Raw genomic sequence first — 24874 nt, 5'->3', positions numbered from 1 at the left:
GGAGGGGTGAGGAAGCCTGGGCATATGAGCCCCCAGCTCAACATCCAGTGCCAGGAAGGGCCCAAGGAGGGCTGGCACAACACAGGCACCCACGAAAGCCTTGGGGTCTGTTCCCTCAGGAGTGGGTTTGAGGTACCCCAAAATTGGTGGGATAGGTGGTGCTCCAATCCTCTGTGCTAGTGGGTAAGACCCCAGGAACTGCCTCTGAAGCCCTTCTTCCCCAAACATCACTTGCCATGTGAGTCTGTCAACCAGGAAGTCTTTATTGAGCCAGAAGAGAGGCCCCCAATCCTTGAGAGGCTAATGGAGAACAGGGGTGGGTGCTTATAAGGAACAGGGGGAGGATGAAGTCATTACAGGTAGACAGGCAGGGAGTAAGCTGGATGGGGGGGGGGGGTAAGGTGGGGATCTAGGCCAAAGGGGCAGAGGAGAGTGTAGAAGGTGAGGTAAGTGCCAGAGAGGACTTGCCAGAAACGGAGGAAGCACCTTCTTCTCTTCACTTCCTGGTAGTCGCTGGCTCCTGCCTATTCTGCCTAAAAGCCTATAGCATCAACCTTCTCCCCTCCTCCCCCTCAGCTTTGCCCCAGCCTCCTCTGGGGCCTCCCATCCTCCGCACAGACTGAGGGGTCCTTTGAAAGCTCAAACTGACTCTGCACCTCCCAGAGGCCAACAGATCAAGTCCAAACTACCACTGTGGCCTATGAGACCCCGTGTGGGTGGGGCCCAGGCCTGATTTTCTCAATGGATACAGGTCATGCAAGTGCATTTCTTGGCCTGTGCAAACGTTCTTCCTTTCTCTGGGATCATCTTTTCCCGTTACCTCACGCCTACTCATCCTTTGGTGCTCAGCTCAGGTGTCCCCTCCTCCAGGAAGCCCCCCCCTGATGTCCCTCACCTGGGAGGACTAGTTGGTCCCTCTGGGTTCCTGTCCCAGCCCAGCTCATTCTGGGTTGTTACTGCCTGAGGATGGACTGTGACCCTTGGGAGGGCAGGCCCAGGGTTGTCACCATCCCTGCTGTGTCCCTAGCATGGCCCAGCACAGGGCTGAGCAGAGGTGCTCACTGAGTTAATTGCTGGACCAGACCACTAAGGGCAGGTCTAGTTACAGAAAAACTCACTAGAGAAACAGGCTGGTTTAAGGAAGGAGTGAACGCCAGGAATGACTGCCGATACTATCAGGCACTGTGAATTCCAACGGTGCACAAAATAGGACTGGACTTTAGATCAGGAGCTTACAGTTAAGTGGAGCTACTAGTGCAACCAGGAAAAGCACTGGTGCCTGAGCAGAGAAACACTCAACCAGGTGTTTGGCTCAACCCGGTGCTGGGGACCAGTGGCTGGCAGGGAGACCAGCTGAGGGCTTGCCGAGAGTGCCGCAGTATGGAGGCTGTGTGTGGGGCTGGGCTTGTAGGAAGAAACAGGAGGGGTTCTCAAGGCCAGGCCAAGCCTTGCCCACATCTCCAGGAGCCTGGTTCCGGGCCGCCTGTGTGACCTGTGGCAAGACCCGTTTTCTCCCTGCGCCTTGGCTCCCTCGTGTAAGTAAGATCAGGAACCACATCTGGGTCCATGGATGGGGTGGTGGGTCTGGGAATCCTTTCAAATTGTCCACAAAACCGTGTTAGCGCACTGTCATTGGGAATGAGCCCACAGCTTTCCTGAGGTCATTGAACAGGGCAGGGAGTGTAAAAGGACCGCTCCTGGGCTCCAACCTTCCAGACAGACCCTTTTTACCTCCTGCTCTTCTGCTAGTGGGCTTAGCTCCTCCTCACTTGTAGTGCGGGCTTTAAATTTTCATAAGCTCCTTTCGTGACCTAAAAGTTTCTGAGAGAACTGGCTGGGGAAGGCTAGGAAATAAGTCACTAAAGAAGCGATTTCAGGCTAGACATGAGACTTAAGTGGCAAGGAAGGGAACCCCCACCCCACACTTAAAGGACAGAGGTGGAATCAAAGGACAGTTGTCTTCTGAGTAGAGCATGGGACAGTAAGGTGTCCAGCTCCATGGAAAAGCATAGCTTCTGGACCAGAAACCTCCTTTAGGGAGGGAGTGGAGGAGAGGGCTGAGAGCTGAGGGAGAGAGGTCTTCCCATGGGAGATGCAGAGCTGGCAGAGCTGGCAGGGCTGGGACCCCAACTCAGGTCGACTCGACTTCGGATTCTGTTTTCTCCCTCACACCACTTAGGGTCTGCTGGCTGAGCATGTTACTTAACCTCTCTGCAACCTCCATTTCCTTGGCTACAAAATGGAAGTCAGCATACTTACCCGGTAACGGTGGTGCAGAAGGCAGGCTGGCCTGTAAGGCACTTAGAAGAGCCTGGCTCAGGGACAGCGGCTATCATGAAACTGATGACTGTGGTGCGCCTGACAGTTTGTCACCAACACCCCCGCCCCCACTCTCCTGCCACAACTGGAGACCAGACTGGACCCATCATCTACTCCTGGTCCAACCTGGGCCTTGGCGCCCTCCATCCACCCTGCCGGCAGGGCCTCTGCCCCCTCCCCACCACACACACACTCGGCCCTGGGCTCTGCCCACTGCTCCTTGGGCCGGGGCTGGGGCAGGAGGGGCTCCCCAACTTTCTTGAAGGCAACTCTATGCCAGCACCAAGTAGGTACATTAGTTCCTTAGATGGAGAGCGGAAGGAAGGAAGGAAGGAGGGAGGGAGAACCAAGGGTGGGTGTCGGAGCACTGGGATGGGCCTACAGGTGGAATCACCTGCAGCTTGGCACATTCCAGTGGGGACGTTTGTGTGACTGAACTTCTTCCCCAAGTCGGTGGAGGCCAGGCCACCTGGGGGGGTGGGGGGAGAGCCTCACCTTTGATGATGGACTTCATGTCGCACTTCACCGAGTCAATGTTGTGTAATGCAATCAGAAGCTCTCCGGGGTTCAGGGGGGACAAGGCCGAGTTCCCTTCACCTGCCGTGGGAGAGAGGGAGGAGGGGAGGAGACAGCATGGAAGCCCAAGTGAAGAGATGGTCCGAGTCTCCCAGATTCGGGGAGCAGAGAGTGAAGACGAGGCACCTTGGCTTTAGTTGGACTGGGGGACAAAGGGCCAGAGTAGGGGAAGTGAGAGACTGAGAACACTAAAAGGGGGCTGAATGACTCAGCAGCTAGAAAGCCATCTCCTCCAGAAAGCCCACCCTCAGTGCGAGACTGCTCACTCTCCTCTCCCACGCTGGGTTCCCACCCTCCTTAGGACGGTATTTGAGTGTGGTCTGGCTGTTTCTCTCCCTCCTCACTGGGCTGTGCACCCACGAAAGACAAGCTTGTGGGGTCCCCAGCACAGCACAGACACTCCCGGGCATTTACTGGACAGGACAGGCTGGGGCCAGGCAATGGACTTGTGAACAGTGCTCAGGCTGAGTGCTGTGTGGGGGCGGCTAGGGGAGCTGGCACTCTGCAGGTGCCGCTCTGAGGGTCCCAGACACTCCTGTGTGTCTGTTTTAAATCAGCAGTTTGTGCGGAACATGGCCTCCAAGTCCCTCCCCAGCTTCAGGGTGACGGGGGGCACCAATCCGACACCTAAGTTGCAAGTTTGAGTTTGCTCCCTTCTGGCCATGTCAAACAAAATGTCCCTCACCCACAACTTGAGGGGTTCAGGCAAGAGCTAAGGGGCGGGAGTGGAGCCCACACCGAGGGAGACTGAGAGCAGTTGGGTCCTAAAAAGGAAGACACTATTCGAGTCAGACCCAGCTGCACAATTTTGCTCCCGCCATGTCCACCTGTCACAGGAGGGTGGCCTGGGAACTTTGGGACGATGTTCAGGCGTCGCCAAGTCTGGCTGGCAGCCCTAGGGAGCAGGATGAGCCCCTTTCTCCCTAAAGGCAGCACCACAGCCTCCCCCAGCATTACACACCTCGCCCGCCCGCCCGTGGGACCCCGTCCTCCTGCATGACCAACGGAGGTGAGGCGGGGCCTCGCGGGGGAGCTGGGGCACAGGGAGCCACGCGGGAGGAGAACTGAGGGCCAAGGCCCAGCTGGCCGCTGGCGGGAGGGGAGCACAGCACCTACCGTGCTGGGTGCCCAGCAGGCGGTTGAAGACCTCTTTCACCACGATGGGATTCAGTTTGATGAGCTTTGGAAGGGCCTGGATCACTTCTTTCTACAGGGGGAGGGCAGGGGAGGCAGGTCAGATGCGCCCCAGGGAGGCTCTGACGCTTTCCTTCGCTCCCTCCCTCTGCTCCCTCAGGGCTGAGCTCCCTCCCCATCTCACTGGGCCTGACTCAGCCCCCGCCTCATCCCATCTGAGCCCCCTTTGTGTTACTTCCTGGGACAGCTCTCCGACTCCCCCGAAAAGTGGAGTGTTATCACCCACTCTTTACACAAGGAGATGGAGGTTCACCCACGGTGACGGGGTGATGGGTGATAACTGGGATCCTCACTTGACAGAAGGAAACCAAGGCTGAGAGGGGAATGGCGAGCTCGGGGTCACGGAGAAGGCGGAGTTGAGACTGACCCCTGGTCTGACAAGCCCAGGCACACGCTCACAAAGCAACTGACAGGAACCAGGGGACCTGCCTCCTCCCCCCCCCCCCCACGTCCTCTTCAGAGGGAACATCCGAGCATCCAGTTAGTTCTGCACCTTCTCCAGCCCATTGAGCACCGGGATGAGGAAGCGGACGTCTGGCAGCCGCTTGTGGTAGAGATCCCGGACCCGCTTCACCAGCTCTGGGGACGGTGGCACTGCAGGCAGAAGGGGCAGGAGGCACAGGTGATGGGGGACAGCGGGCTGAGGGTGGGCACTGCGAGGGGAAGAGATGGCAGTGTGGGAGGGGAGGGACAACGCTATTTCAGAACAGGAGTCCTTGGCCCTTGGTTTCTCAAGTGCATTTGCCACACTGTTCCACATGGAGAAACTGAGGTCCAAGGATGGGGAGAGACACACAAGAGGTCCAACCATCTGGGGACCCAGCCACTCTGATCCCCAAGTCCTGGGAAGGCATGGGTGATGGAAGAAAATGAAAGGTGGGGACTCGGGGGGGCACCTTTGTCTGTGAGGCTGTGCAGACATCTCGTGACCAGCGTCTCTGCCCCCTTGGGACAGTTTTCCACCAGGAGTAGCAGCTCTGGAGAGTTCATGCCCATTCCTCGGATCTAGAGGTAGAGAGGGATGACAGGGGAGGCCTGGGCAATGCGGGGGGTGGGGGAGGACGGACAAGGGGGGCCAGGGTGAGAGCTCAGGGTGGCCCACGTGTCAAGGGCAAGGTGGCTGGGCAGATGCTGGGATGCTGGGGTAAGAAGTGGTGACAGAGAATAGATCTTAAAAGTTCTCATCACTAGAAAGAAATTCTAACTATGAGGTGATGGATGTTAAACTGATTGCTGTAATCATTTTGAAATATATACAGATTTCAAACCACTTATGGTATACACCTTAAACTAACACAATGTTGTATGTCAATTCTATCTCAATGAAACTGGGGAAAAAGAGCTGGTGACGGTTCTCTGAACTGGGGGTAATCTGGGGAAGGTGGGAGGGGTAGGGCAGGAGTGTCTTGGTCTCTTCCAGCTCATCTCACAGGGACTTACTGCAGCTCCAGAGCCTTTGCCAGCACTGGCTCCTACGTGGAAGGGCCGTGCCTTTCCTGTGTAATCTCTGACCTCACCTGACCTTTAATGGCCAACCTGTCCTTCAATTCCTCGGTGAAGGTTTTCTGACTTCCAAAGGCATCACTGACCCTGGCCCACCCCCTCCATGCTGCCAGTGCCCGGCTTGGCTGCTAGCTCAGCTCAGGGCTTGGCCTGCCCGCGAGCACCCAGCACATGGGGCGGAGGGCCAGGCTTCAAGCAGCCTGCCTTCCTCTGCCCAGTAAATGTTTAGGATCAGGAGTGGAAGTGACAACTTGGCCCTCCAGGAGCTCACACTCCAGTGAGCTCACCTTGACGATGGGAGAATCTGCTTCCTCCTCACAACGAGCCCACCATCCCCTTGTTACAGGAAGGATGTGGATGGAGACATCGTTGGATCTGGGTGGCAGGTAAGTGGGAAGTAATATACCACACTCTCCTTTTGATTATTTTGGAAAGTTTTCATAATAAACAAATGCCAGGACAGAGATATCAAAGTGGTTTGAAATCCAGCTGCACATTGGCAGGGCAGACATTCTGGTCTCGGGTGCCAGTTTGCAACTGAGCTGCTTCTCAAGTGGGTGGCCCTGTGGCTCCAGAGGCTCCCATCAGCGAGGCAGGGGGAGGCCAGCAGGTAAATGATACCAGTGATAGATACTTACACAGAATTCCTACCAGCAGCTCGGAGGACTGAATCACCTTCCCCATTTTTTACTGAAGGGGGTGCAAGTTCACACAGTGAGTCAGAGGTAGAATGTAAACCTTTGTCTGCCCAATGCCGGGCTCTTACTGCGGGGCCACCCTGTTGTCTTCTGATGAGCAGACGGACGTGCAGACCGCTCGCAAGCTACAGAGCTGCTTGGTGACAAGCCTTAGTGCTTAGCTCATAGCGAGGTAGGTACCAGGGGAGGGGCTGGAGCTGGGGACTCAGCCCTGCCAACGGTGGGCAGAGCCTGGTGGGCTCAGGGGCCTCACCGGCTGTTCGATGACCCTCAGCACCGTCCGCTTGATGTCAGCGATGGCCTCAGTGTACACGGCTGCCAGCTCGTGGATCAGCTTGTGGTTCTGAGGCAGGAGGGCCAGGTAGAGGTACAGGCACTGCTTTACTGTCTCCTCGGTCCAGGGCGCTGCCACCTCTGATAGGGCAGGAGGCGGGGATCAGGCTGGCCCCACTCCCCTCCCAATCCCTTCCCGCCCCGTGTCTGTCCCTTCTTGGGGGGTGGGCACAAAAGGGAGCTAGGCCCTTGGGCGGAAGGCAACAATCAGGGAAACGGGGTGGGACCAGGACTGCTCCCTTTTTGGAGGCGTCTGCACTGAATGCCCACCTCACCTCCCCGACCACCCATCCACAGGGCAGCCAGCAGATCCGTCTCAAGTGCAGCTCTGATCCTGCCCTCTCCTGCTCAGTGCTCCCATGACTGCCCTGTGCCCTCAGGGTAAACCCCCAGCTCCTCACATTGCTCTACCTGCCAGGCCCTGTTGGGGCAGCCCTTGGCCCTGGACTCTGTGCTCTGGTCACTCACACCCTACTCCTGACAGACACCCCCTCCCCCCCGCCCAGGGCCGCCACTTTGGAGCCTTTGCACATCGTGGTCCTTTGCCTGGAACACAGCTGCCCAATTCTTTGTTTTTGTACCTTCTCACCCTCTGGGTCTCATGAAGCCAGTGCCTCTCCTTGGAAGCCTTCCCAGCACCAAGGCTGTGCCAGGGCTGCTGTATTCCCAGGAGGCCCCGCGCTTCCCTCCATAGCCTGAACCGTCCAACTGAACGGTCCATTCTCATAGGGCCGGGCCCACGCATCTGTAACTCTCAGGGACCTAGAGCATTGCTGAGGGAACAGGCCTGTGCTGGTCCTGCCTGGTCTCTCCTGGAGCCCGTCACTGGCTAGCTCTCCTTGTCCTCCAGCTCTCAGCCCGTCCCCTCCTCTAGGACGCTCTTCCTGAGCCCTCATGCTGGGTCAGGTGCCCTCTGGGCTCCTTGCAGCATCCTGGTTGCCGTCCCAGGCCTGCTGCTCCGGTTATTACTGTCTGACTGTAGGCTTCCCTAGCAGGCCAGGCAGGGCTCGGCTTTGATCCAGCTGTTCCCCGGTGCAGCCCAGAGCCAGGGACACAGCAGGCGCTCAGCACGCATCTGATGACTCTGCACCAAACCTGTGTCCTTGTCAGCTCCAAACAGCACTGATGGCGGGTTGGGGTGGACCAAGAGCTGCAGGTAGTTGAGGGCAAATTTCTCCACATACTCTCGCAGCTGTTCCTTCTCGTACATACGCTTGATGAACAGCAGGGCCTGGGAACGCACCTGAGGAGACAGTGGCAGCAAGACGGTAGAAGGGGAGACAGCTGTTCTGAACTTGGCAGCACCAGTGTGAGCAAGCCCAAGATTGAGAAAGGCCAGGCACAGCTGAGTTACCTGTGCCCAAGGCTGGTCACCAGCTCTGGAGAGGTTTCTTGGCCCAATTCAGGGCCCCGAGTCACCTTACTGCCTACCTGCTCTGCCCGACCTCGTATCATTTCTTGCCTTGCTTGCTACGCTCCAACCAGAATGAGCTTTTTTCATTTCCTCAGAAGCGACAGCATTCTCACTGGCTTTGAGACTTGGAGCAAAACATTCCCACTGCCTAGAACGCCTGTCCTGTGTCACTCAGACATCCCCTGATGGAACCATGAGGACAGGGGCTGGTGCTCAGCACTGCTTTGTCCTCAGCAGCACACAAGACCGAGCCAGTGTGCAGTAAGGGTCTGCTGAATGGGCATGACAGTGTGGGGACAGAGCCAGTGTGCAGTAAGGGTCTGCTGAATGGGCATGACATGCGGGGACAGAGCCAGGAGTGGTTTCCAGGTTCTCAGCCTCACGTGGAAAGGTGCTCACTCAGGTAGTAAATGGCCATCAACTGTGACTGGATGGGCATCAGCTGTGGCTAGTTGGCCGTCAGCTGTAACCAATGAGCCATTGGCCACTAATATAACTGTTGTGGCTACACTAGTAGGAAAATGGGGGCTAGCAAGATGGTGGCTGAGCCTGCAAGCGGCACAGTGAGGGTTGCGACCAGTGTGGCTCCTGCTTCCTGTGTCTCCAACCCAGCCGCCAGCGAGACTATAGCGGTGTGACTCCCCTATCTATAGCTCCGTGGGTGTTCCTTTTTGGCCTCACCATATCCTGCATCTTTATGTGGGGAGTGGGGCCAAAGACCCTGCATGACAACAGCAAGAAAGGAGTTGGCACAAGGCTGGAGCAGGATGGCTCCAGGGCCCTCTCAATCACGTGCCCCAAACACCCATCCACTCACAGTTCAGGCCTTGGCTCATACCCTCCTCCTCCAGAAGCCTCCTGTAAATCACCTCCTCTGCCTCCCGCCCATCAGATGGGTCAGGCCCCTCCCCAGGGCTCCCACAGTCACACGCGCTGCTCCTCCCCCGGCCGTCTCCTCACTGCCTGCTGACTGGTCATGCTGGCTGCCTTCCTGATCAGCGCCCCCCTGGTCCCAGCATAGTGCCAGGTCTTGAGAGGGGCTCGGCACCACGGGGAGGAATGAGAGAGAGGATGTGACTGCCCTTCCTGCGAGGGTGAATGTATATGTGTGTATATATCCTGAGCAGCTTCATGACATCATAAATGGAAATACCACCACCTAAAAACTGCTGCCGAGAAGGGCAACTTCCAGGGGAACGTGGAAGAGGTGGGCTGAGTGTAGCACAGGACGGCAGGGAATCACCTTGTCCTTCTCATGGGAGCTGAGGTCTAGCAGGACGTGCAAGTACTGGAACTGGCGCGACGGGCGCTTGAAGATCAGGTCTCGAAGGGTGGACATGCCCAGGTAGGTGCGGCTCTGCGGCAGGAGGGGACCAGAGCTCAGCCCACTGCAGGCGCCCTTGCGATGGCTCCCTTGCCTTGCTCAGATCTGCTACTGTCCCTCCCAGAAGCCCCTGCACAGGGCTGTGTGCCCCTCAGCCCCGACACAGGCCTGGCCCCCCGCCACAGGCTGCAGCGAGCAGGGCTCCTGCCTGCACCCTGACGCTGGGACGGAGGACATCTGCCGCCCTCCTCACCTCGTCCTCGCAGTACTTGCGAATCACCTCCAGGGCACTCTCGGTGATGAGCGGCGCCTCCAGCACAACCTTGGTGAAGATCCTGCCAGAGAGGGAGGGACAGGGAAGGGCTGCAGACAGGCCACCTGGCCTCCCCGTCCTGCTGAATGGCAGAGCTTGGGGCTGGCAGGGCCTCCTGCACAGACAGCTCGACCCCTGGTTACAGAGCCTGGACGGGAACAGAGCAGGGTTCAAACGCTGCTAGCAGGGTGACTTGGGCAGAGACTTTACCTCTGAAACGACTTCTCCCCTTTGTCAACTGGGCACTCACTTAATACAGCAACGGAGGGGGTGGGGAAGGGTATCGCTATTTTAGATGTGGTGGCCACAAAAGGCCACTCTGAGATAACATTTGGGTCGACGCTGGTGGGTGGGAAGGAACCAGACATGCCGTGTGGGGAGAGCATTCCAGGTAGAGAGAACAGTGAGTGCCAAGCCCTGAACTCGGCATGTTCGCAGAACAGAAGACAGGAGGCTGGTATGGCTAAGGTTTGGGGTGGAAAGGAGCAGAGGGGCACGAAAAATGGCTAAAGAAGTTGGCAGGGATTGGATTCCACAGAGTCTCACAGGACATGGCAAGAAGGTTGCATTTTATCCCAAGAACACTGGGGAACCACGGAAGGTTTTTAGTGGGGAAGAAACAAGACAAGATTTAAAGTGTCACCCGGGCTGCTGTGTGGAGATAAGCTGGAGGCCGAGAACAAAGAGGAAGGCCCAGAACTGATTCAGGCAAAAGACAGGGATGGAGAGAAGTCAACATCCAAAACAGGCCTATGAGGCAGGCTGTTATTTACAGATGAGAAAACGGAGGCCCAGTGGGTGACACAGGTCAGGCAGCGAGCAAACAGCAGAGCTGGGGAACTAGCCCAGGGTGTGTGACCCAGAGCCCACACTGAGCTACCTTGTGTGGGCCTCCAGCCAGTGGGGAGAGAAGGGAGACTCGGGACGGGCACACGGAGGACTGACTTGGGTGGTGAGGAAGACAGAGATGGTCAGAAACCAGAAAGGCAAGGCAGGACACAGGCGGGGACTCGGGGACAGAAGGGTGCAGAGGGCCGGTGCCCTCACCCGTCCTTCTGGTCTGGCTTCTCCTGCAGGCCGGAGAGCAGGCGGATGAGGCAGTCCTCGTACTTGTCCAGGGAGCCCGAGGCGCTGGCTGCCAGGTAGGCGTTGTACTCCTGGTAGAGCCAGGCGAAGGCCAGGTCCAGGCGGGCCCGCACGTCCTCCAGGATAAAGGCCAAGACCTCGGCCTTCAGGCCCGAGTCGAACTGCGTCACCAGGCTGGCCAGGATCTTTATGCGCACCTGACAGGAGAGCAAGGCCTGTCAGCGTGGGGGTGGGCAATCCTTGGCACCCACCATCAGGACTTGCCACGCCGCCCGCCCAGGCTCAGAGAACCCCAGTGCGGACCTGGTGTTAAGTGAGGAAGGCAAGCTGAAGAACCTTATGCCTAGTAGGTCCCATTGGTGTGAGGGAAAAAGGGAGGGGGATAAAATCAATAATCACAGAATAAAGCTATGATTATACCCATATACTTAAGCATACAGGAAAAGATCTTGAAGGAGTCCCTAATGTGTACATTGGTCACCTCTGGGGAGGGGGACAGGGTACAGGTACCTCTATGGCCAGGAAATATTTTTTAACCGAGTATGTTTACATACTACTTGGTTAATTAAAAACAAACTTCGAAAAATGGGAAAAAAGCCGCTTGACTGAGGTTACAAGGCCAACAAGTGGCAGAATTGGGATTTAAACCAGGTATGTCTGAACCTAAACAGTAAGAATAAGAGTGTTGAGCACAAAGAAGAAAGCGCACAGCAGCAGCCTTCACTGGTGGGGCTGTTCCTCGCAGCCAGCGCCGCGCTGAGTTAAGAGCACACACGTGCTCACGCACTTCTTCCTCCTTGGCCCCTGCGTGGAGCTGCTGCTATCGCCTCAGTTTTACGGAGGAGGACAGAAGTGACGCTTGGAGGAGTGGCTGGTGAGCAGCAGACCAGGGGCCCAGCTCTTTGCTGTGAGGTAGGCTCTTGGGGAGAGGGGTGGAAGGACAGGCTGGGGGGGCGGGGGCGCACCTGGGCCGCCCCGCTGTAGGCCACAGCCTTCTCAGCCCGCAGGATCCGCTTCACAGCGCCCAGCTTCATGGCCTCAACCTGTGCGTCGGTCAGGGGTTTCAGTACATCACTCAGACGGAAGATCTTTTTGCGCCCGCCGGCGCCCGCCAGCCTACGTGGGAGAGATGGACAGGGGCAGTCAATCAGAACACGCTTTCGGAGCCCAGGCCCACCCGGTGGCTCTCCAGGCCATATGGAGACACCCCTACACTGCCTCGCTAACGCCCCTGTGACTCTGAGGACTGGCAGGGTGCTGAGTAACAAGAGGAGGAGGATGTTATTTTGTTTCTGTAAAGGGTTGTCAAGGAAGGCGTCTATGTGGAGGTGAAGTGTGAGTGGAGATCTGAATGATGCAAGGCGGCAAGGTATGCAAATTCTAGGCAGAGACAACAGAAGTGCAAAGGTTTTCAAGTGGGGACCTGTTTGGCTGTTCAAGGAATACCAAGAGGGGAACAGCAAGCGTGGAGGGGCAGCCCCCGGTCCCGTACCAGCACCTGCAAGGGGACTCACCGGGGCTGTGTGACAGGGATGATGGGCTCTGGCCTCCTCTTGGCCTGGGGCGCCTCCTCCTCTAGAGTGGACATGGAGCTGAGGGAGCCCACCACCGAGATGGCCTGGCCCTGGGCTGACAGGCGTCGCTTAATCAGGACACTCTCCGGCTTCACCACCTTCTCCTCCTTGGGCTCCTCCTTACACTGTTTGGTCTGCTCTACACCTGAGAGGAAGGCAGCAAATGGGCTCCAGGCATGTCAGACCCACCTGCTCCCATCCAAGGACTTCCTGTGTGCCAGCCTCCATCCTGAGCGTTGTATACACACAACTCATTTAAATCTGCAAAACGCTTTTCTGGAACATGGGCTTTTTATCCCCACTTTGCGATACAACAACTGAGGCTCAGACTAGAAATGCCATTCACTGCTGGTGGGAGTGTCAAATGTAGCAGCCACTTTGGAAAGCTGATGAGCAATTTCTAACAGCACTGAACACATCCTAGCAAGATAAATGAGGGCATGTGTGCATCAAAACACCTGTACACAACGGTTCACAGCAGCTTTATTCACAATGGCCCCAAACTGGAAACCCATAGGTCCATTATCAGAAGCATGGATGAACAAACAGCGGCTTACTCACATCAGGGAATACTACTGACCAATAAAAAAAAATAATCTATTGGTTTACACAACAAGGATGAATCTCAAAAACTGCTGAGCAAAAGAAGCCAGACTCTCTATGATCCCATTTATATGAAGTTCAAGACAAAGAAAAACTAAATCTAAGGAGACAGAAATCAGAACAGCAATTGTCTCTGGAGGTGAAATGTGTGAGTGTTGACTGAAGGGAGCAAGAAGGAACTTTCTAGAACTTTGTAGAAATGTATTCTCTTCATACAATATCTTCATCTGGGTGGTGGTTACACTGGTGTGTTCACTGTGAAAATTCACTAAGGTGTTCACTTAAGAGTTGTGTTTCACTATACATAATTTAACCTCAATAATTCTGTTAAAATGGGAAAACACCTGAGGCTCAGAGAGGTTAAGAAACTTGACCAAAGTCACACAGCTATTGAGTGGCTGAGGCAGTCTGGTTCAACTCAGACCTCAAACCCAGGTCTGTTGGATTTCAAAGCCCAGGGCCTAAAATACTGAGCACTCAATAGATCTATGGGACTTGTAATTACTGACACCTAAGAGCTCATGTGATTTTTCTCTGCATCACCACGAGGAGGCGCTGTTCCAGTAAGGAGAGCCCAGCAGGCACAGTGCCAACCCCTGGTCGGGGTCAGCTCCAGTGACACTCACCTGGGCCCAGTCCTGCGGCTGTCATCTGTGTGGCCATGAGCCGAGCCAGGTGCTTGATCTGGGCTTCAGTGCCTGCTGACTCCACTGGGGTATAGATGGCTTGAAAAGAGGCGGGCATGACCTCAGGCAGGTACACCATGGTGATGAGAACCTGTGGGATGCCCAGGAAGAGGAGCCTTTCCTTACTCATTGATTCGACAAGCGTTGGCTCCATGCCCAGGCCAATGCTGGGGAAATGGCAGTGACTAAGACAGACCTGGGCCTGCTCTCATGGAGCGCAGACTTCTGGGGACGTCAGAGAGAAAACGAGCAATGATGCATTGTGGTGCATGAGAGGGGGAAATGAAAGGGGCCGTGAGACACATCAGGAGGGCCAGGGACGGCTTCGGCTCCCCGAGGAAGTGGCACCTAGATAGAGAACTGAAGGCAGGCAAGAACCAAGCTGGCAAAGGGTGAAGTCTTGCAGTAGGAGGGAGTATGTATTCCGGGTATAGGAACTGCACTGTGGAAGGCTAAGAGGCAGCAGCTGGTACCCTGTCCAGAGAGTGGAAGGGGGTTCAGTGAAGATTGTAAGATGGGTGAGAAATTGATATAAAAAAAAAAAATCAGTATCCTCACAGAGCTCATTCATGTCTGTCAGGAACGGGTAACAAAAGATAATTTCAAACTCCCTACATGCTTGGAAGTTTAAATACATACTTTAAATAGTAAAATAATTAGAACAGAAAGATAATAAAATAACCAAATATGTGGGATGCAGCCAAAATGATATTTAGATGGAAAATCAGATCCTTAAAAGCTTATATTGGAAAAGACAGAAGACAAATAAGCTAAGAATTTAACTTTGGGGAGCAACATTTGAAGCAAATAGGAAAGAAATAAAACAAGAAAGGTTACAAAAGAATATCGACAAAACTTAAGAGCCAGTTCTTTGAAATGACTGAAAACAAGCAAGTCTATGGCAATGAACAACAACAACAAAAAGACTAAGGACATAGTACTCGGGACAAAGGAGCAGCATGTTACTACAGAGACAGCAGGTAGTGTAAAATCTTAAGAATCCTATGAACAACTTCATGCCAGTAATTTGAAAAGGACAATTTCCCAGAGTGTGATGAGGACACACACGGTACAAGTTAAGGGAGGCCAAATCTGACAGGGCCCAAGGCAAGTTGAATTTAAGTTTTATCTAGAAGAAAACAGAGCCATGGCAGGCACTGGAGTGGGGAAGCGTCCTGACTTGTGCTAGAAAGATGCCTCTGGCTGCCACAGGCCGACTGGAAGCCAGAGCCAGGTGGGTAGTGCTCAGGGTGAAAAGGCGGGGCCTGGACCAGGCAGGGGCCTGGGGATGGAGAACAGAGGAAGGACTGTGGGGGGAGGTGAAGAGCCTAACTCCCCGGTTTCTGGCTTGGAAATTGGGAGGCTGTTGCATCAAGAACACGGGAGGGGCCCCAGGCCTAAAGAGGGGTGCGGGGAGAAATTTCACAGCTTAGTTTCGACACGTTGTGTCTGCGGCGCCCGTGGAACATGCGGGAGGTGGCTGCACATCCAGGTCTGGAGTTCACCACAAAGATCTGAGCTGGAGAGAAAACTCCTCGCCACCTTCACGACAAAATTCAACTCCACTCACCCAAAACTTTTAAGCCCCTTGGAGCCTCCAGGAAGAGAAGGGAAGGCTGAGGGTGACTGTTGTTGAGCACGGGAAGAGCCATTATCCACGAGCACCCAACAGAAAGGTCTGGACGCTCCCACAGTCAGAGGACTGATGTGAGCCCCCACCCCCACCCCCAATTAACTCAAAGCAGCAGTTCTTTCTGGGGAACAGGATATCTGTGAGAATCTGAGGAAAACACTGGCCATCCCCTCCCACCAATGCCAATCCCACAGCACTGAGCACCCAAGTCATGGGGGTTCTCTCTCCAGTTCACAGACCCTCCCTGACTTCAAAGGAAAGGAGAGAGACAGAGTGGGTGGGTGTGGATGAGGATTCAGACCACCTAAGAGGGACTGCTGGGGGTGGTGACCAGTGACCCGTTGGAGGTCCATCCAAGGTGAGGAGGGCCCACAGGCCCACACCCTCCCAACACTGCGAACAGAGGTGTTTGGGGACTGATGCCACCTGGAGGAGGTGAACACTGTGGAGTGGAGGCAGGGAAAGGACAGAGATCCTTCCTCCCTTGGGGGGACGCCCCCCAGCCAGCCTCACCAGATTGGCCACGTTGTCAGGCGTCAGCAGAGGCTGTAGGAACTCGGCTGTGATGTCTGTGTCGGACTGGCCGGAGGTCTGGGCCGAGGCCTTCGAGGTCCCCGACGGGCCCGGCTCCAAGTCTTTGTCCTCGTCGTCCTCCCCGAGGTTGGGCTCTGGGACAGAGGGGACGAGATGCTGGCTCCAGAGAGGCAGCGGGTGCTCCCTCCTCCCGGGAGCCCCGTGGTCCCTGCCTCCCGGCAGCCTCGGCCACCAGGCGCAGTGCAGGGGACGAAGACCTGGGCTGTAGCCCTGCCATGGAACCCGGGGGAACTACCTGCCTCCCTCTCGGCCTCAGTTGTCCTCACCTGGGAGATGGGAGTGCCAGCCTGGCTGATCACACTGAGCTCCGAGAAGCTGAAAAGGTTAACTAAGAATTGCATGAAGCTTTACTGTTTAAAAACCTCTAGCTCCGAAACAGTGCTCGACCTCACCAGGTTCAAGATGTAAAAACAACCTCAGAAGATAGTATTTGTGTCTATATGATTGACAGACAATTAAAAGGTTGGTAGTGGGTCGCCGGTTAGCTCAGTTGGTTAGAGTGTGGTGCTACTAACACCAAGGTTGCTGCTTTGATCCCGCCTGGGCCACTGTGAGCTGCGCCCGCCTTAAAAAATAAAAATAAAAAAATAAAAGGTTGGTAGTGACCATCGTTAGCAAGGGTATGGACTGTGGAAATGTAAACTGGGCCGGCCTTTTAGAAGGGCAATTTGATAGTAGGTCAAACTGTAAACGTGTGTACCTCTTTGACAACAATTCCATTTCTAGGTATCTACCCTAAAAACGTACTCATAGCTCTACCTAAGGTAAGAGGTACAGAGCATTCACCGCAGCACTGACCAGGCACATGATCTCCATCAGTAACAGGCTGGCTAAAAGCAAGCGCAGCTGTTCTACTTCAAGGAAAAAAACACTAGCAATTTGACCCTTAGAGGAAAAGCTCTATGAACACTCATGTTCCTTAAAGCTGTATTTATGAAAGTGGAGAAGCTGGAATGTTCAATAGGTTGATGATTTAAGCAGTTTATGGCAAAAACATGATGAAATGCTATGCAGTCTTTTAAAAAAGCTCGCAGCACAGGTAACAAAGTGCTGATAGGCTGCAATAAGCACATGTAATTCAATTATAGAACATTGAACGGCCCAATAGAACGGGCACTTTACAGAAGTGCAAATGGCTAATAAATGTAAAACAATGCTCGGCCTGACTGCAACCTGTGCAAGAAAGCAAATAAACCTAGGATACCGTTTATACCCAGAGGGTTTACACAGTGTCCAGGGCTGGTAAGAGCGGGGAGACCGGCATTCACACACCGCTGGGGATGTGCAAATCCCAGAGCAGTTGTTTTGGAAAACAGTTTGGCAATGGCTATCAAGAATTTAAGTGCACCCAGTAGCAATGGGCATATCCAGAGCTCAGATCTGATTTCTGAAACCATTCTCTACTTAAAAGAAACCAGGGCTCCTTAGAGAAACAGCTGATTCCAAGGCTGGGGTACAGAAAGTCCAAGACAAGTTTAGAACTTCTTGTTATGTCAAAAATACTTAAGAATACATAAGAAATACTCAAAAAAAAACTTATGGTACATATTAAAGGCACACAGGAGCCAGCTCCCACTGGCTCAATATGAGGCATTTAGGGCAGCAAAATGAATGACAACAGTAATGGATGATAACCCAGAGAATGAGTAAGAATCCACAAGTCCATACTGATAACAAAGTAGGGAGAAGAAAAACAAAGCTCTTCATTACAGCAGAATGCCAACTAATAAATGTAGAAGGAAATCTTTTTATAACCATTATAGCAATAAGAGACGCAGGCAACAATTGCCAATGGATGCTAAAACCACGGAGTCAAAGTTGGAAGAAAAACAGGTATTTTACATCTTCAAGCATCTCCCTCAGCTTATTATTTACAAAGGGAAAAAGGGCACTTTCCACTAGAGAAACCAAGGGATCAACATTCCCATCCCCCAAACTGGGCAAATCGACATTATGTGCCTCCTGATTCCACACAGAGGTCAGGGCATCACTTTTGCAGTGTTCCTGCCAAAAATGCAGACCTGAATTCCCTCAGGAGGCAAGAGCAGACATGCAAACAGAGGGACAGTCCACCAAACAGCTGTCCTGGACTCTTCAACTAAATGCAGTGTGGGATCCCTGCTTTGTGAAGGGTACGTGGGAGTTTTCAGTACTCCTCTTGTATCTTGTCTGCAAGGTCAAAGTTATTTTAAGACAAAAAGTTTAAAGAAACAGAAAAGTAAAATTGGTGGGCAAAAAATAACTTCAAATGCTCAAACTCTCTGCCCCACTAATCCCACTACATAGAATTTGTCCTATCACTGGACATGCGCGCAAGACTATAGCAATCTTTATACTTTTGAAAGAATGGACACTAACGAAATGTCTGTCCACAGGGGGACTGGTTAAAGACTGGTACCGTCCACATGCATGACAGACTATTATGCCCCCACTAACAGAATGCAGATTTCAATGTGCGGATATAGAAAGTGCTCCAAGATGATTACTCAGCAAATTCAGGTACACTGTGCTTTGTATGCTTCATGATGGGGAAAAAATAGATCCCTACCTGACTCTTTATATCAAAATAAATTCCTTATTTTTTAAAACAAAAACACTTCTTTCATACATGTTCTAGAAACAAACATGAGTGATTACAAAAATTTTTTTGGAGTAAGAAAGCTGATAATACAACCATTAAGAAATTACTCCAAAAAGAAAAAATACTGATAAGTGACACAGAGAAAAGGAGAATGGTACACATATGAAGCATTTCTGAAAGAAAACATTAAGTGTTAATACTTGGGAGTGGTTCCTTTTGGGGAGAGGGGTAAAATGGAGGCTACTTTTATTCTATTCCTTTCTGTATAATTTAAATAATTCATTAGTATTTTAAGAATATTAGTGCTTTAATTATTTCATTTTGGTATGATTTATGTCACATTTACACAATGTAATTTATAATATTAATATAAGTGGAGCTTTTGGTTTCATGTAAATAAACACTTTAAAGGTGGCCAGTCCCTGCCCCCCGCTCCTGCCAGGCCAGACCTGCCTCCTCAGCTCACCTAGTTTCATCTTCTTGAGCGTGGAATCTGAGTCCTCTCGGGGCCGCTTGCGGGCCTCCTTGCTGTTGGGCATATTGCGGGCGATCTCAGTCTGCGGCGTGCCCAGGTCCACCAGCAGGGTGGTGATCTGGGCCTGGAACTCCAAGGAGGCCGGGTGTTTCAGCACACTCAGCAGGTGCAGCTTGAGGTTCTTGCGCACGCTGCTCACCTGAGATTTGGCCAGTGTTGGGGGCAGGTTGGCTGAGGAGAAACAAACAGTAGTTTTGTGCTGTGGACAGAGCTCATGGGGCTTTAGTCTCATTACCCAGGCCGCAGTTCGGGCAGTGGTTGTCGGCACGCCCTAGAAAAGTTCCTGCGCTCTCAGGTCTAGTGTGTGGCCTTCCCCTCGTACAAGCTTCTGCTGAAAACCCTTGAGAGGTCTCCATCAGTATTAGTCAACCTTAATGCAAAGAGAAAACTTAACCTTCCTTGTATTAAACATGAAGTCTCATCTCCCTCAAAACTTAACCTTCCTTTTATTAAGCATAAAGTCTTATCTCCCTCCATCTCTGGTCTGGAAATGTCAATGCCCCACCCTGGGGATGACTATAATCACCACCGTCACCTCCAGAATAGTCCAACTGAACTGCTACGACAGTCCACTGTTGGCCTCTGCCACCAGAATGACTTTTGAATGTGTTAACAGTCACCTTGAAGAGCAAGCCTCCCCTGCTCCAGAGAGAAAGAAGATGCCCGTAATTTCCCCTGCCTAACGTCCTTCTCTACTTCCTCAGCCAACAACACTCCCATTCTTCTTTGAAGGAACCACCCTGGTTCCATTCTTAGTTCAAGTGGGCAAGCGTCTCAGGGCCAGTAAGAACACTGCAATTCCTTGGTCACTGTGATTGGTTCACAGATAGGCTTGTAATCTCTTTTCAGCCAATCAGAAACAATGAGCATTAGCCCTTGGGCTCTCACTGGAATGACTGGGAAGGAGACACTCTCTTTCCCTGGGGTTGCCAAGTGGATAGAATGGAAGTCTGGAGGTATTGGGGAGCCATCTTCGCTACGCCAAGGAAAGAGACACAGAATGAAACCAACATGGAAAAAACAAGAGGCAAGAGATGGAACAGATTCATGCAGATCCATGACGTGCACACACTCACCCATCAACCCCCGACTTAGCAGTTTTCACACGTGTACAAAACTAGAGAAAACAGGATAATGAATCAGCATGTGCCCACCAACATTTTACTCATCTTGGCACATCTCTCCTCCTTGCTTTTTTTTTGGGGGGTGGGGGGCACGCGGGGAGGCTGGAATATTTTAAAGTATTTCACAGATAACATGTCATTCCAGCCACACATACCTCAATATTAAAGCCAGCTTTGGACCAGGTTTCTGTCACACATAATCGAAAGACTCCAGTCTAATCGAGAGAATCCTTCCCTGTGCCCACAACCTACGGCACTAGACTAATGACGCATCCCGCTGGGGCCCACTACCTAGAGCTCCCATTTCCTCAGGAAAGAGCAGACTGGCCGGCGGAGAGGAGAGAGGGAAAGGGAGGGGATCCGCCTACCGTGCAGGGTTTCGTAGGCCTGGATCACCTCCGACATGAACATGGGCCTCTGGCGGGCGATATTGGCGAGGGAGCCCAGCGCCGTGGTGAGGTTGATGGAGGAGATGGCGGGGTGCACCATGAACTTGAGCAGCTGCTCCAAGGCTGCCTTGCCCTCTTCCCACAGCACATCTAATGAGAAGAGGAGGGGACCAGTTAGGAGGAGGTTTTCTCCCAGGCCTCTGGAGGGAGCGGCCTGTGGGGCCAAAAGGCGAGAGACTCTTGCTTGTACATGGATGCCTGCGAATGGCTGAAAAGCAAAATTTAGTGTTGATGAGTCCTATGAGACTATTAACGAGTATAAACATTTAGTGATGAAGATGCTCAAAGAAGGGCTTACAATTGTGAATGACTAGAAATAACATAAATTTGAAGCATGTGAACTATGTTGCTGTAAAACTTTGAATATGTTTATATGCGTACACAGGCTCAAAGTCCTCTGTACCACCACTCTCCTTGATCCAGTCCCCAAACATTAACCCTTCACAACTTTGGTGCTTTCACTCTCAACATTTTCTATGCAAAAACATACTGGATGCCACGTTTCTTGAAACAGTGAATAAAAAATAGAATGTGATGTAACCAAATTATGGAATATTGTGTAGCAACTAAACATGATTTTCATAGGGAGAGATATAACTTAAGATAATATTGTTGAGTTAAAAAGGCTGTCAAAAAATATGTGGGAAGAGCTAGCAGTTGTGGAATGCTTACTATGCCGGCCATATTAACTCACCAAATGCTCACATCTAAAGTAGATGCCATAATAATGACCCCAATTTACCAGTGAAGAAACAGACTCGGAGAGAATAGGTCACTGTACAATGGGAGAGCAGAGATTCAAACATGAGTCACTATACTTTAATGTCTCCCTGCTGAAAATATAAAGCATAGTCCTATTTCTTATAAACAAAAAAGCCAACAAATACAGAAACTATAAATATATACAGACAAATACCTATCTCTGCATAGAAAAGGTCTGGAAGGAAACAATACTCTTAATAGAGTTTATCTCTGGGAAGCAGGACTGGGGGGCTGTTTTCCTGTGTACCCCTCCACATTTACTACTTGACACTTCAGCAGTGTGCACAAACTACTTCTATATTTGCAATTAGGACAACAGTAAAACTAGCTAGCATTTACTAAACGCTCACCGCCTCACAGAACCTCACTACAAATCCGTGACAGGGGTACTACTATCGCCTCCCTTTTACAAAAAGAAAATGAAGTTCCGAGAGAAGTAACTTGCCCAAGATCACATGCCGAGTAAGTGGGGAAGCTGGGATTGGAAGCCGGTGTCAGAGCTCTTACCCACTGTACTGTACTGTCTCCAGAAATGACACACCAATAATGAAAGAGGGGAGAAGGAGGAAGAGGAAGGGGCCGGTGCTGTGACAAAGGGTACCAGCTGATGAGGGACACTCACTGTACTGGATGTAGGGGTGGTCGCGAGGGATTCGGTCCAGGCTGATGTCGTGTTCCTGGCGTCGGGGCACCTCCGAGTCAGCAACGCGGGGCGACAGGGTGACAATGAGGCCCTCCACAAACTTGATGGCATGGGTGCGGACACCATCGTTGTCAGAGTCCAGCAGCAGGATGATGTCCCCGGCCATGGCAGACACCATGTCCCAGCAGGCCTCCTGGAGCTCGCTGATGACCCGGGACTTCACCATCCACTGGGAGCGGCCCAGGGAGGAATGGACAAACAGACAGAGAAACGGGCACATCAATCTCCAACTCTAGCACCATCCAGAGGTCCATAAGTGACAATGGATATATACATCTGGAAACAGTTCCTGAGTTACAGCTCTGTTCCAGGCCGTACCAGGTGACGCTGGGGACAGGACCGAGTGGTGACCAAGTCAGGTCTGGCCCTGCCCTCACGAGGTTCACAACGACAACCCAGAGAAGGCTCAGATCTTAAGGCAGACAAAGGAACAACAATGCTGACCTCCCACGATGGCGGCAGAGATTACGTGGATCCCCTTTTTCATTAATGCCAGGGAACATCACACAGTAGTGTGTTCTCCTTACAGCACTGACTACCATTCATAATTAGTATTTCTTTCTAATTAGTATTAGCGATTCTTTCCTCGGGATCTGTCACCGTCACTGGGCCACGAGCACCACGAGTGCAGGACCGGCGCATCTCGGTCGCAGAGGAGGTACTCGGGGGCTCTTTGCTGAATGCATAAATACATGGGTCAGTGGATGCAGGTATGGTTAATGGAGACTCCTGACCGCCAGGCAACATTAGATCCCTTTGTTGTCTCTTCCCAAAGACCAACAGCACATCTTGCCCATAAAGACTCTGACCTGACTCTGGTTTTGAACTCTAACAGGTGAATCTGTAAATGAGACCTGCCAGGTGGGCAGCGAGCTCTTACCTGGAGGGCCACCTTGTAGAGCTGGGTCATGGTGAGGATGGCCTTCTTCACCACATTCACATTCTCATCCCTCAAGAGCATGTTGAGGTTCGCAATCAGTTTCAGCAGTAACTCAATGTCTCGCTTGCTGGGGAGGGGAGGGAAAAAGGGCAAGGTCAAGGTGGTCTTTGGGCAGGCGAAAGGAACCTGGCATCCACGAGGGATGGGAAATCAGGGTCAGCGTGTCAGGAGATTGGAATGGACGTGGGCAAAGTCAGGACCTGCACCTGTCTTGTTTGCCAGCACATCTGGAAGCTGAAAATAACTGGCACCTTTGGACCTAGCTGCCCCCGAAGCTTCTATCTAGGTTGCTCATGCAGCCCCCACTCTTTTGCTCTGTTAGGGCCCTGTGTTCATATATGGGGCAGCAGAGCCAGCCCACTGTGCAAATCTGGACAACCAACTCTGTCTCATTTAGAGCAGTACCTACCTCATAGTTTGTTGTGAAAATTGCAACAATACATGTAAAGTGCTTAGAACAGTGTAGAAAGCATTCAATAAATATTAGCCATTATGACTTTAAAACACTTGGCTTTATGTAATCACTAGTTTTGTTTACTAGTTTGTTTCCCTAACAAAGGGCGGGGGCCCTTTGCAGTCTGAGTACTAGCAGAGTCTCAGTTTTTTTGTTGAAGGAAAGAATAAAAGGCCTTCAATAAATATTTGTTCAATGGATAAAAAGATTCAAGGCCCCACCTAGTGCCTAGAACATGAATGTCACTTTCACAGCACGTTATAATCTGAAATTAAATATTAAACTAATGAGTCAAAAAATATGAAACTCAACTGTCAGCTAAATGAAAGCAGGAACAAAATCTGTTTTTACTCACTGTTATATCCCTATAGCCTGACATAAATGCCTGAAAGATGGCAGGCATGCGACACATTATCAGTTGAACAAACATTTTTTTTGCAACCTCAGAAAAGTTACCACAAATTCTTCCAGTAAAAGTTAGAGATTGAGAATTTGGGCAATGTCGTTATAGACATGGGTTAAAATCCCAGGCCTGCCGCATACTGGCTGTGTGACCTTAAGAAACTCACTTCCCCTCTCTGAGTCACAGTTTTATCTTCAGTTAAATGGGCCAAACAACTAATTCATAGTGTTCTGAGGATCGAATAACAAAGTAGTTAAGGCCTTCAGTATGGTGCCTGAAAACTAGAAAATGTCACTAAATAGGGGTTATTTTATTTCCTCCTAGTCACAAATCATCCAGTAAATGTTTAATGAAAAAATGACTCAGCTTGAGCAAGTTGAGCCTCAGCTTCCCTTTCTGTAAAAGAAAGTGAACCAAGCCTCCATCCCGAAGGCTGCTGTGAAGATTACAGGTGATAACAGAGGACAGGATTTAATACAGTGCATGGCAGAGTAAGCACGCCACCTGATTACTAATATGATTAAATACTTGTTCACTAAATACGTATTGAGCCCCTCCTATGTGCCAACACTGTTGTAGACACTGGGATACAGTGGTCCACAATAAAGAGAAGTCCTGCCCTCATGGACTGACATTTTTGTGGGGAAGAGAAGGATCCAGATAATTCCAAAAACACTATAAAGAAGAATGCAGGTGGGGCGTCAGGTGTGGGGCTATACTGGCACAGCCAGGAAAGGCTCACGGAAGACGACTGGAGGAAGCGAGGCAGTGAAGCAGGTGGCTCCCTGGAGAGGAGTGTCCCTTGCAGGTACAGCCAGCAGAGGCTGTGAAGGAGAACAGCTGTTTTTCTGAGGAATAACCAGGGAGCCAGGGGATGTGAGTGAAGATCAGAGAGGCTGCCAGGAGAGGAGGCAGGACGGAGCAGTTTGGGTTTCAATCTAAATGAGACAGTGGGTCAGTGGAGGTCGGAGCAGGGAGTGCGGCGGTCGGATTTACGTTTGGCAGGCTGACTCTGGCTGCCATGCGCAAGAGGAAGCAGGGAATGGGGATGGCCATGCCTTTCGGGGGGATGA

The 24874-nt window shown here is 52.1% G+C and overlaps 1 protein-coding gene across 1 annotated transcript in view; it reads right to left on the bottom strand.

Annotated features, from left to right (window-relative positions):
• The window catches only part of SYMPK (symplekin scaffold protein), a 33667-nt gene that overhangs the window by 3035 nt on the left and 5758 nt on the right, over positions 1 to 24874 (bottom strand). Inside the window, exons 6-22 of the mRNA XM_019754867.3 lie at positions 22885 to 23011; positions 21924 to 22173; positions 20459 to 20629; positions 18898 to 19137; positions 15770 to 15924; positions 13564 to 13714; positions 12275 to 12479; positions 11726 to 11876; positions 10722 to 10957; positions 9615 to 9696; positions 9281 to 9394; positions 7719 to 7866; positions 6544 to 6704; positions 4986 to 5094; positions 4583 to 4683; positions 4012 to 4102; positions 2815 to 2916 (exon numbers count right to left, since the gene is read on the bottom strand). Of these exons, the coding sequence (XP_019610426.2) occupies positions 2815 to 2916; positions 4012 to 4102; positions 4583 to 4683; positions 4986 to 5094; positions 6544 to 6704; positions 7719 to 7866; positions 9281 to 9394; positions 9615 to 9696; positions 10722 to 10957; positions 11726 to 11876; positions 12275 to 12479; positions 13564 to 13714; positions 15770 to 15924; positions 18898 to 19137; positions 20459 to 20629; positions 21924 to 22173; positions 22885 to 23011 (2594 nt within the window). The remainder of the gene's footprint in view (positions 1 to 2814; positions 2917 to 4011; positions 4103 to 4582; positions 4684 to 4985; positions 5095 to 6543; positions 6705 to 7718; positions 7867 to 9280; positions 9395 to 9614; positions 9697 to 10721; positions 10958 to 11725; positions 11877 to 12274; positions 12480 to 13563; positions 13715 to 15769; positions 15925 to 18897; positions 19138 to 20458; positions 20630 to 21923; positions 22174 to 22884; positions 23012 to 24874) is intronic.

The sequence above is a fragment of the Rhinolophus sinicus genome, chromosome 8 (genome assembly GCF_057876585.1).
Source record: "Rhinolophus sinicus isolate RSI-liver-muscle chromosome 8, RSI-T2T, whole genome shotgun sequence".
Classification (NCBI taxonomy): domain Eukaryota; kingdom Metazoa; phylum Chordata; class Mammalia; order Chiroptera; family Rhinolophidae; genus Rhinolophus; species Rhinolophus sinicus.
Note: the sequence above shows the minus strand (reverse complement) of the source record. Positions and strands in the feature narration are given on the sequence as shown.